This window comes from Pteropus medius, unplaced genomic scaffold (assembly GCF_902729225.1).
Source record: "Pteropus medius unplaced genomic scaffold, Ma_sr-lr_union100, whole genome shotgun sequence".
Taxonomy (NCBI): Eukaryota; Metazoa; Chordata; class Mammalia; order Chiroptera; family Pteropodidae; genus Pteropus; species Pteropus medius.
The window spans coordinates 31399486-31412231 of NW_024354500.1; the positions used below are offsets into that span (position 1 = coordinate 31399486).

The following is a 12746-nucleotide window of genomic DNA, read 5'->3' on the forward strand; positions in this document are numbered from 1 at the left end:
AGTTACAAATGATGCCAACTATAATGTCCTTTTCTCCTAAAACCATACGCTTTTCATTTACTTGGTTCTACTTCTGGGTTTGGTTTCTTTGAAAAGAAAAATTCCACAGATTACTGAGAGAAGCAAGAAAGAGATAGTAAGACTGGTAGGTAAGAGTAAGAAAAAAAGAAAAATGCTTGTTCTCAGTTGTCAGAGCCTTCCAAATGAGTGAGAAGTTACTTGTACGATAGAAATGTAATCCAGAAAGTTTTTTAACAACGTGATCAAGGTTGTGAAGTAAGTTAATGGAAGGTGACCTCGAAACCTCTCAAAATTTTGGATTCAATTGGAACAGAGAGCCTTCAGGCACACACCAATATTCTTTCAAACTCAACAACAGCTAACTTTAATATCCACATAAATTGGTATTTTTCACTTTCCTAATTCCATTTCTAATCTTATTTTTGTACAGCTCCTTTCTCACACACGTCTGATCATTAATTATTTTACAGGTAAATCCTAACTCATGGAGGGTCCAAGAAGGTGGCATAGGAGGATGCTGAACTGGCCCTCTCCCAAAAAACATATCAAACATACACCTTTTATAGCAATTCCTCCTAGACAACTGTGGGCTAACTCAACAGCTTCTGTACAACAAACAACAGAGAGAGACTGCATAGAGAAGGCTGGCGAACCAGAGCGCTCTCTGAGAGCTGAAGGAACTCTCCAGACTGGAGGAAATGGTGAGCCATTGTTTACATTTCCCCTGCACCTGGATAAGGGTGGGAGCTCTATCCGGGTTCTCTGGCTGATCTGCCAGGCCCCTGTAGCATGTTGCCGGCCACGCTGCCTGAAGCTCGATCCAGCAGGAACAGGAGGGCACCATAGTATGTGTACAGGAGGCCCCTCCACCTGGAAACTGATCTGGCAGGGTACAGCAGGGTGCTGCTGCAGGCACCCATTGTGCTGTGTGCGCACACAGGGCTCCTCTGCCTGAAGAGAGTATGACTGGAGAATCACTGTGGTGCCCACACACAGGGCTGCTCCACCCAGAGAAAGTGCAGAGCTAGCGAGGTGTTGCAAGGCACACACACAGAGCAGCCATGCACAGACCCAGCTTGGGCAACAAAGAAACAGGCAATGGGTAGCCCTGCCCACACTGGTAAAGAAAAAAATCTCACTGGTAAAGGCAAATACATAATAAATACAGTGAATCAACCACTTAAAAGCTAATATGAAGGTTAAAAGATAAAAGTAGCAAGATTAATTGTAACTACAATAAATAGTAATGGGATACACAAAAATATATAAAACATAACATCAAAAACAAAGAGTAGAAAGGGAGAGATAAAATGTAGTATTTTTAGCATGTGTTTGAACTTAAATGTCTATCAACTTAAAAGCTAGAGATACATGGATATACATGAACCTCATGGTAACCACAAACCAAGTTTCCAAAAAATATACAAATAATAAAGAGAAAGGAATGCAAACAAAACATGAAAGAAAACAGTATATCGAAAGAAATCAAGAAAAAAAGAACAGTATAAAAACAACTCGAACAATTCACAAAATGGCAATATGCACACTAATAAGCACACCTATTAATAATTACTTTAGTAAATAAATGCTCCAATAAAAAGACATAGGGGTGGTCGAATGAATAAAAAAACAAGATCCATCTATACACTGCCAACAAGAGACTCACTTTAGATTGAAAGACACACAGACTGAAAGTGAAAAAACAGAAAAAGATTCCATGCAAAGAGAAACAGAAAGCTGGGATGGCAATACTCGTATCAGACAAAATACTTTAAAAAGGATATAACAATTGTAAATATCTACACACCCAACATAACAGCACCCAAATAGATAAAGCAAATATTAATGGACATAAAGGCAGAAATAAACATTATTACAATAATAGTTGGAGACTATAATATTCCATTTATCTCAATGGACAGATTACTCACAGAGAATATTAATAAGGAAATAATAGCCTTAAATACCACAACAGCCTATATCAACTTAATAGACATTTTTTTGAACATTTCATGCAAAAACTGCAAATTACACATTTTTCTCGAGTGCTCATGGAACATTTTCCAAGATAGACCATATATTAGGCTGCAAAACAAGCCTCAATAAATTCAAGAAGACTGACTAGAAATTAAATTGCTAATCAACTACAGGAGAAAATTGGAAAAAACAAATAGATGGAGATTAAACAACATGCTACAAATGATCAATGGATGAAAGAAAATCAAACAGAAAACCAAAAAATACCTTCGGATAGATGAAAACACAACTTTTCAAAACTTATGGAATGCAACAAAAGCCATTATAAAAGTTCATACTTATATAAGCCTATCTCAAAAAGCAGGAAAAATCTCAAATACATAATCTAACTTTACACCTAAAGGAACTAGAATAAGAACAAAACCTAAAGTAGAAGGATGGGAATAATAAAAATCAGAGTGAAAATAAACAAAATGAACCAAAAATATATATATATATCATCAACAAAATGAAGACTCGGTTCTTTGAAAGGGTAAATAAAACTGACAAACTCCTAGCAAGAATCGTCAAGAATAAAAGAGCCTAAATAAAATCATGAGTTAAAGAGGAGAGATTATAACCAACACCAAAGAAATACAAAAAAACAGTAAAGAAAACTATGAATAATTATATGCCAACAAATTAAATAATCTAGGAGAAATGGATAAATTTCTAGAAACACACAACCTTCTAAGACTAACCCATGAAGAAACAGAGAATCTGAACAGTAATGAAACCGAAACAGTCATAAAAAACTCACAACAAACAAAAGCCCAAGACCAGATGGCTTCACAGGTAAATTCTACCAAACATTCAAAGAAGAATTAATATGAATCTTACTCAAACTACTCCGAAAGACTGAAAGGGAACGAATGCATCCAAACTCATTCTATGAGGCCAGCATTACCCTGATACCAAAAACAGACAAAGACACTTAAAAAAAAAAAAAAAAAAGATTACAGGTCAATATCCCCAATGAACACAGATGTAAAAATTCTCAACAAAATATCAGCAAACCAAATTCAACAGTACGTTAAAAGAATTATCTACACCATGATCAAGTGGGATTAATACCTGGGATGCAAAGGTAACTCAATCAATGTGATATATATCACATTAACAAAATAAAGAATAAAAACCATATGAGCATCTCAACAGAAGCAGAAAAAGCATTTAACAAAATTCAACATCCATTTATGATAAAAACTCCCAACAATGTGGGTATAGAAGGAACTCACCTCAACATGATAAAGGCTATATATGACAATGCCATAGCTAACATCATACTTAGTGGTGAAAAGCTAAAAGCTTTTTCTCCAGGACCAAGAACAAGAATGTTCACTTTCACCACCATTATTTAATACAGTATTGGAAGTACCAGCCGCAGAAATCAGACAAAAAAAAACAAATAAAAGGCATTCAAATTGGAAAGAAAGTAAAACTGTCACTATTTGCAGATGATATGATACTATGTATAGAATACTCCAAAGAGTCCACCAAAATATTAATAGAATAAATGAATTCAAGTAAGGTAGTAGGATACCAAATATACAGAAATCTGATGCATTTCTATACACTAGTAATGATCAGGAGAACTTGTAAACAATTCCATTTACGATGACATCAAAAAAGATGATAATACCTAGGAATATAATTAAACAAGGAGGTGAAAGATCTGTACTCTGAAAACTGTAAGACACTGAAGAAAGAAAATGAAGAGGACACTAATTAATGGAAAGATATACTGTTCTCATGGATTAGAAGAGTCGTTAAAATGACCATACTACCCAAAGCAATCTACAAATTCTGTGTACTCCCTATCAAAATATCAATGGCATTCTTCTCAGAACTAGAACAAATAGTCCTAAAATTTACATGAAATCACACACACAAAAAAACCACGAACAGCCAAAGCAATCTTGAGAGAGAAGAACAAAGTGGAAGTTTCAAGCTCCCTGATTTCAAATAATACTATAAAACAGTATAGTCCTGGCATAAAAACAGACACACAGATCAGTGGAACAGAATAGAAAGCCCAGAAATAAATCTTCCCTTATATGGTCAATTAATCTACAAGAAAAGAGGCAAAAATATACAATGGAGAAATGACAGGCTCTTTAAGAAGTGGTATTGCGAAAACTGGACAGATAAATGCAAAAAATTAAACTGGATCACTCTCTTACACCACATACAGAAACAAACTCAAAAAGGATTAAAGACTTAAATGTAAGGCCTGAAACCATGGAACTCCTAGAAGAAAACATAGGTAGTAAACTATTTGACATCGATTTTAGTAATATTGTTTTGGATATGTCTCCTTGAGCAAGGGAAACAAAAGCAAACATAAACAAATGAGACTTCATCAAACTAAAAAGCTTCTGCAGAGCGAAGGAAACCAACAAAATGACAGGACAACCTACTGAATGAGAGACGATATTTGCAAATAATATATCCAATAAGAGGTTGATATCTAAAAATGAACAGAGGACATGTAGAGACATTTCTCTGAAGAAGATATACAGATGGCCCACAAACATATGAAAAGATACTCAATATTGCTAATTATCAGGGAAACGCAAATCAAAACCACATTGAGATACCAGTTATAATGGCTATTATCAAAAAGTCAACAAATAACGTGTTGGTGAGCATGTTGAGAAAAGGGAACCCATGTGCACTGCTGGCGGGACTGCAAATTGGTGCAGCCTCTATGGAAAACAGTATGGAGATTCCTCAAATACCTAGGTATCTGTAGATAGATGAATGGATAAAGATGTGGTATACATATATATATGAATGAATATTACCTAACCACAAAAAAGAATGAAATCTTGCTATTTGCAACAACATGGATGGACCTAGAGAGCATTATGCTAAGTGAAATCAGTCGGACAGAGAAAGGCGAATACTGTATGTTTTCACTTATATGTGGAATCTAAAAAACAAAACAAAACAGACCCATAGAAACTGAGAGCAAACTGAGGGTTGCGAGAGTTGGGGGAGGGTGTGAAAATGGTAAAATGGAATATATAGTCAATAATATTGTGATAAGCGTACACAGTGACAGATGACTATTAGACTTATTATGGTGATCACATTGTTAAGTATATAAATGTTGAATCACTATACTATACACCTGAAACTAATATAAAATTGTATACCAACTATACTCAAATAAAAATTGTGTTAAAGAGAAAAAAGATGTATTGATGTATGGATAGATTTTTCTCAATTCTATCGGCAGTAAATCTAGCTTTTAAATCTAGCAATGGATAGAGGAACGGATATGATATAAAAGCAAGTATAGTTAAATGTTAACAGTGGCAGGTATATGGGTCTTAACTATAAAATTCTTTCGACTTTTCTGTATGTTTAAAATTTTACAAAATAAAATGTTGGAAATAAATACATAAATAAAACAAGGAGAATGATGGCGTATACTTGAAATAATTGAAAATAATGTTTTTGAAGAATATTTAAAAATATTAAGCATGAGTATGTAAAATGTAAAAAAAAAAATCCTAACTCATAGAAAAAAAGAGATTTATATAGGAACCACCTAATAGATTTGGCTTTGGAATACAGATGTTTTTAGCAGACTTATTTTTCCTAAATACAGTTTTACTAAAATCGGTATATAATCTCTGAGGATAAACTAAATGGAAATAAAGTAAAAAAAGGTAAGACTGAAACATGGGAGAAGAAAAGAGATCTGGTGTTTTAAAACTGCCTTGAGTAAGTCAGCGCACGAATTTTCTTAGTGACCAAGTACCATCCTACTCATGGAATGCCGCTTTCATTGCCAAAGTGGTGGGACCCGTTCACATTCCCGTGGGCACTGGTGAGAGCTCTGGATGTTCCACTTCCTGGCCCACTTTCAGTTTTTTTTCATTTTGGCCATTTTCTTGGTTTGTAGTAGTATATTCTGCTTTTGCTTTGCAGTGTAATTTCAACTCTGAAGAATTAAAAACCTATGTGAAAGTTTCTTAAGCCTGACATGAAATATGCATTTATTCTGTGACTTTGTTATTTTTACTGCATTCACCTACTTGTAAGTAATGTGACAAGAATGATGTATCCAGATGAGTTTGTTGAACCTCTGGTGGCCACTGGAACACAACTGTAGCCCCACGTGAAAACTCTGATCTGCTTCTTGTACAGGGACACGACGAAAATATCTGTATTTATAGTCAAGTGGTTTCTGTAAAAAAAAAAAAAAAAAAAGGTGAATAAGCTATAATGAAATGTCACTTCACTGAAATATTTATAGGAGTATATTATGCAAGAGTGACACTAAAACAGTATCTACGCATAGTAAGTAGAGTTGTCTTAATATGTCAAATGAGAATGTGTACGTGTCTTAAAAATGTTTAAGCACTTAAAAATATATTTTTCCCCATCATCATCATCTCAGTTAATCATCATGATAGCTCGATATACTATGACTGCATTATTGCTATTTTATGGCTAAAGAAATAAAGACCCAGGCGGTCAAACAAGTTAACCGAAGTTACACCAAAGTTTTAGAGATGGGAATTAAAACTTCTGTCTCCCAGTTCGAAGCCTTCGAGGAATTATTTCCTTCTACTTGAAAACACTTAGGAAATTCTACTTGAAAACACTTAGGAATTTCTAAAGTGAGAAAGTTAAAAACTGGTGAAGGCTGCAGAAAAAGCAGAAACATATGTGACAAGCTTCATTAGAATCACACTTCTGCAAATATTGCTGCTAAAAACACAAGAATATCCACACTACATATGGTTTCATTGTATCATATTCTGAAGAGAAAATGGGTATTCCATTGGGATTTCCTAAACACTTTTTTTAGATAAAACCTAAATAGGGCGTATGACTCCCCAATTCTGACCTCAGGATATTCATGGCCAAGGTCATAGTCATAGCAACTATCTCAGCTCCTCAGACTGCTGTTCCAGATTCCAAGCAACAACCAGAGTGAGGTGGGAGAAGCCAGCAAAAGATGGTCACAAGGTGATAGCACTAGGACTCACAGAGAAACCCTGCCCTATCTTGACACATGCTGTTAGAAAAGAGAGGGAGATTCAATATAAGGGAAACTTCTTTCAAAACCTATACTCATTTATAAAAGCAAGAGACAAGTATTTATTCCAACTCCCTCTCAATTGACCTCTTGGGTACACATTATGGTTTTTAACCAGGATTGAAAAAAATGCACATGGAGAAAAGCTGTGAAAAAAATTTGGCCCTCAATCTATTAAAAAATCTTATGTACCTGTTTAAAGACGTCTAGAATGTAATAATTCAGCAATCATATTTGCTTGTCGTGTTTTTTTCTTTCGCAAGCAGGAAGAAGAAAACTATCTGACATTAGCTTATTTCCAGTAGAATTTGAAATTCTCTATAAGACTATCCTTATGAAAGAATTACCTATTTGAGCTAATTCAGGAAGAAAATCCTTTATGATTCAAAATGAGAAGAGCCAAAAACTATTTTCAGATATGGCTTTTTGATATTTTTGATATGATATTTTACTAGTTATTTTACAAGATATTTTGGCTTTACGTTGTCAGATGTGAAAAACCTGGACGAGAAAAAGAAACCATTTGAAGAAAAATAAACAGGCGGATCCAAGAAAAAATAATCGCATTTTAGAAAACCCTCCAGGTCTCTTTAGAGATACGCTATAAGTCAACATGTGGTTTGAATAATAGTATAAATAATGCAACTATGTTTTTATCCTTTCTAATAAATGCTTGAATATGCATATGCAACAAAAGAAAACTGCTAATTCCACCTTGAATACTCACTTCTTCTTTTTTCTTAGTTATCACAGCAAATACTTTGGTCTGATTGTCTGTATCTTGTGACAAGCGATAATGACCCAGTAGAATTGCATCAGTTCTAAAAATTAAAAAATACACTTTAAATCTAAGTCTAATAATCAGTTACTACATGTATTTAAGTAATCCAGGAAATAATGGATTATAATAGTATTTATACAATTTGCCTGAGAAGAATCAACTAGGATGTGAGTAAATCTAGTTTCCAAGGCCCCAGAGTGTACTAAAGTACACTTCTTAGGGAGAGGCCCAGGAATTGATATTTTTTACAAGTGCCCCCCCCGCCCCCGGTGACTGCTTTTTTAACCACCCAGTAGTAAATTAAGAAAGCACTGGATTACATTAACCTGCAATTAACTGTATAAAATGCGAACTGAATAGAAAACTACAGAAAGATACTAACCTGGTATTCCGAGTTCTTAAACGAGGAACAATGGATTGAGGCTCCTCGGGGGTTGTCAACATCATCACATGGCCATCAGGGAAAAATCTTATGTACCTGTGTGAAAAGACCAAGAACACCAAAAAAACACCACACACACAAAAAGTATAAAACATGTCCTAATTTTCTGGTACCTAAACCTATTTGTATCTGTGACACCAAAACAAATACTATGGCCAAAGAACTGGCAAAACATCACTGAACTGTGACCGATAACCTGTAGAGCCAGCAACAAAGAAATAAAGGCATTTTATTATCTTCCTTAGAGGGAACTGCTGAACTTTTGTTTTACTCACTGAATAAAAAAATTAGATTAAATATTACTCTAAAGCTCTGTATGTTTTCTCCTAAAGCACTAATTAATGTCAAATAAAAGTGGGATCTCATAATACACAGTAGTTAACATGTCTACTTATTTCTCACTGACAGTAATATCTGATGAACAACAGGCTGAATAAGAGCACAAACAATTTGAAAAGGCAAACGGATATACCAAGGGCAAAAGACAAGGAAGAGGTCTAAAATGTAAAATGATTCTTAGATTCAAAGGTAGGAGGAATTAAAAAATTTGTCATAACCCATTGGTTCTTTGAGTGCAGTTCCTATTGTAATAGTGGATAAAAATACTGAAGGCCATTCTGTGGATAAATGCAAAAGTCTCAGAGAACAGATGTCCAATAATTAATGAACTAATACTTGGAGAGAGAGAATTTTTCACTCACTCAGTTTACTACAGTTGTACCTGTAATATTCCACTTGGTGCCAGGCTCTATAGAAACCATCAAGAGACTGTTCCCCTTGACGAATATATGTTGTTTTACTGATATATACTCCTATAAAAAAGAAACATCGTTTTAAAAAATTAAGAAAATAAAATTTTTTAAAATTTATAATCATATAGGTTTCTATCTTCATTTTTATTGTGGTTTCCTTTATATGTGCTCATAGTACTTAGGTGTTTAGAGAAAACTAAGACTGTGTAGTTGTCAGTCATGATAGATCAGCGTGATAGATCAGTATTTTTCCTGAGCTCTAAAGAGTTCACTTACCATCAAACCGAACACGGGGCCTGTCTAGAAACATCTCTCTCCAGGATGTATATGGAACAAGTTTAATACAGCTTCTGCCCCAAACTTTCAAGCAGGCCAAACGCCATATTTCAGGGTCTCTAGGTTATAAAAGCACAACATCAATATATATAAAAGGCTAAACCCCTATATGCAGATATAAAAAACACTCCTGCTACCAGCCATCTTCTATTCAGCAAGTATTTGTTTAGTGGCTGCCAAGCACTGTCCTGGGCACTGGAGATAGACTAATGGACAAAGGCCCTTCTCTTTTACTGATGATAAAGCAAACAAAAATTAGAAAACAAAGAGAAAGTTTCAGATAGTGAGCTCAGTGCAAAAATAAAGTGGGCTAAACAGACAACGATGATGGCAGTGGGAAAATAAAGACTACTTCAGATAGAACAGCCAAGAAAGGCCTCTCTTGGCATGTGCCTATAGTGATGAGGAAGAGTATTCTGAGCAGAAACCACAGCAAGTGCAAGGCCCTAAGGCAGGAGTATGGCTGCTGTGCTCCACAAGGAGTAAGAAAGGTCATGTGGCTACAGCAAAGCAAACAAGCACAGACTATGTAATTTTGGAAGTAGTCAGGGGCAGGTGAAGTAGTGGTTTTCAGGTAGAAGTGAGATGGAGGCCATTGCAGGGTTTTGAGCATGACTTACACTTCTAAAAGATCATTCTGGGAGAGATCCAAGATGGCAGTGGCATAGGAGAATGCTGAACTCGACCTTTCCCATAAGCAAACTCAAATATACTTGAATATAGACGGCAATTGCTCCTGTGAGACAACTGAAGGCTGAATGAACAGCTGAACAACAAAGAGATGAAACAGAGGAGGCTCAGGGAGCTGTGGGGACTTTCCAGGCCAGAGTAGCCAGTGAGCACCATTGTTTACGTTCCCTCCACATTGATAGGTCAGGCAGAAACTATTTGGGTGCTCTGGTCATCTTGCAAGATCACCACAGAGTGGTCCCAGCTACCCTGCCCGGAGCCTTCTGCCTCAGAACAAAGGGAGCAAATAGGAATAAGAGGCATCACCACACACACCTGCTGGCCTCCCTACCAGGAGCCACTCCAGACTCATGAGCCAGTACTCCAGGCCCTGTAAGCACCTACCTGGCTCCAACCGGCTTCCCAAAACTACCAGGCACACAAAGCCTACAAAGAGGTCATTCTACACAAGACCTTTTTATGTATAGCAAACAAGAGAGAGACTAAATAGAGAAGGCTAAGGAGCCACAGAAGCCCTCTGGGGACTGTGGGAATTCTCCAGGTTCAGAAGTACCTTTAAGTGCCATTGTTTATACCCCCTCTACTTCCATAGGATGGGTGGAAGCACTATCCAGGTGCTCTGGCCTACCTACAAGGTTGCTGTAGCACATTCTTGGACACATTGCCCAGGCGCATTTCAGCCCTGAACAAAGGTAGCAAGCATGGAGCAGGGAGTAAAAATGTAGTCCTCATAGAATATATTCAAACTCAAACAACTACCAGCTTAAAATAGACTGAAAAAGATATAGAATAATGTACATAAACCTCATGGTAACCACAAAGCTAAAACTTACAAAAGATATACAAAGAATAAAGAAAAAGGAAACCAAACGACACACTAAAGAAAATGGCAATCAGTACATACTTATCAATAATTACTATAAATGTAAATGGATTAAGTACTCCAAAAGACAAGGGGCGGCTAAATGGATTAAAAACCACAACCCATCTATATGTGGCTTACAAGAGACACACTTAGAATTGAAAGACACATACGAACTGAAAGTGAAGAGATGGAAAAACATATTTCATGCAAATGAAAAGAAAGCTGGGGAAGCAATACTGATATTAGACAAAATATATTTTAAACAAAAAATGTAAAGAAAAAGATAAAGGACATAATTACAAAGGAATTAATCCAAGAAGAGGCTATTAACAATAGTAAATATCTACACACTCAATACAGGAGCACCTAAATATGTAAAGTAATTATTAATGGACATACTGGAGAAACTCAAAGTAATACAATAATAGTAGAGGATTTTAATACCCCACTCATATTATTAGACAGAAAATTAAGAAAATTAATAAGGAAATAATGGCCTTAAATGTCACGCTGACTAGATCAACTTAATAGACATTAACAGAATATTTCGTCTCAAAATGGCAGAATATATATTATTTCGAGTGCACATGGAACATTCTCCAGAATAGATTAGGCCAAAACAAGTCTCAATAAATTCAAGAAGGATGAAATCATATAAAGCATTTTTTCTGCCCACAATGGCATGAAACTAGAAATCAACTATATGAAGAAAACTGGAAACAACACAAATACGCGGAGACTAAACAACATGCTACTAAACAAACAATGAATCAAAAACAAAATCAAGTAGGAAATCAAAATTACTTGAAACAAATGGAAATTAAAGACACCCTATGAAAATTTACAGGATAAAGCAAAAGCAGTTCTAAGAGGGAAGCTCATAGCTATACACATCTACATCAAGAAATAAGAAAAATCCCAAATTAGGGAAACTAAGGAAAAAAAGTAAACAGAAGGAAGAAACTGTTAAGATTACAGTGAAAATAAACAAAATAGAAATTTTAAAAATATAAAAGACTGATGAAACTAAAATCTGGTTCTTTGAAAAAAATAAACGAAGTTGACAAACCTTTAGCCAAATTCATCAAGAAAAAAAGAGAACCCAAGTAAATATAATCAGAAATGAAAGAGATGTTACAACCGACACCACAGAAATACAAAAGAATCATTAAAGAATACTACATCAACAAATTATACACCAACAAATTCAAAAGTCTAGAAAAAATGAATAAATTTCTAGAAGTATATAACCTTCCAAGACTAAACAAAGAAGAAATACAAAATCTAAACAGATTACTAAAAATGAAATTTAAACAGTAATCAAAAACTTCCAACAAACAAAAGCCCAGAACCAGGCTTCACGGGTAAATTCTACCAAACATTCAAAGAAGAATTAATATGAATCTTTCTCAAACTACTCCAAAAGACTGAAAGGGAACGAATGCATCCAAACTCAATCTATGAGGCCAGCATTACCCTGATACCAAAAACAGACAAAGACACTTAAAAAAAAAAAAAAGATTACAGGTCAATATCCCCAATGAACACAGATGTAAAAATTCTCAACAAAATATCAGCAAACCAAATTCAACAGTACGTTAAAAGAATTATCTACACTATGATCAAGTGGGATTAATACCTGGGATGCAAAGGTAACTCAATCAATGTGATATATATCACATTAACAAAATAAAGAATAAAAACCATATGATCATCTCAACAGAAGCAGAAAAAGCATTTAACAAAATTCAACATCCATTTATGATAAAAACTCCCAACAATGT

At 35.1% G+C, this 12746-nt stretch overlaps 1 protein-coding gene across 1 annotated transcript in view; it reads right to left on the reverse strand.

The window, feature by feature from the left end:
* Window positions 1–12746, reverse strand: part of FBXO9 (F-box protein 9) — a 29081-nt gene that overhangs the window by 1392 nt on the left and 14943 nt on the right. Inside the window, exons 8-12 of the mRNA XM_039852895.1 lie at window positions 9348–9466; window positions 9041–9131; window positions 8260–8355; window positions 7824–7917; window positions 6087–6238 (exon numbers count right to left, since the gene is read on the reverse strand). Coding sequence (XP_039708829.1) covers window positions 6087–6238; window positions 7824–7917; window positions 8260–8355; window positions 9041–9131; window positions 9348–9466 — 552 coding nt within the window. The remainder of the gene's footprint in view (window positions 1–6086; window positions 6239–7823; window positions 7918–8259; window positions 8356–9040; window positions 9132–9347; window positions 9467–12746) is intronic.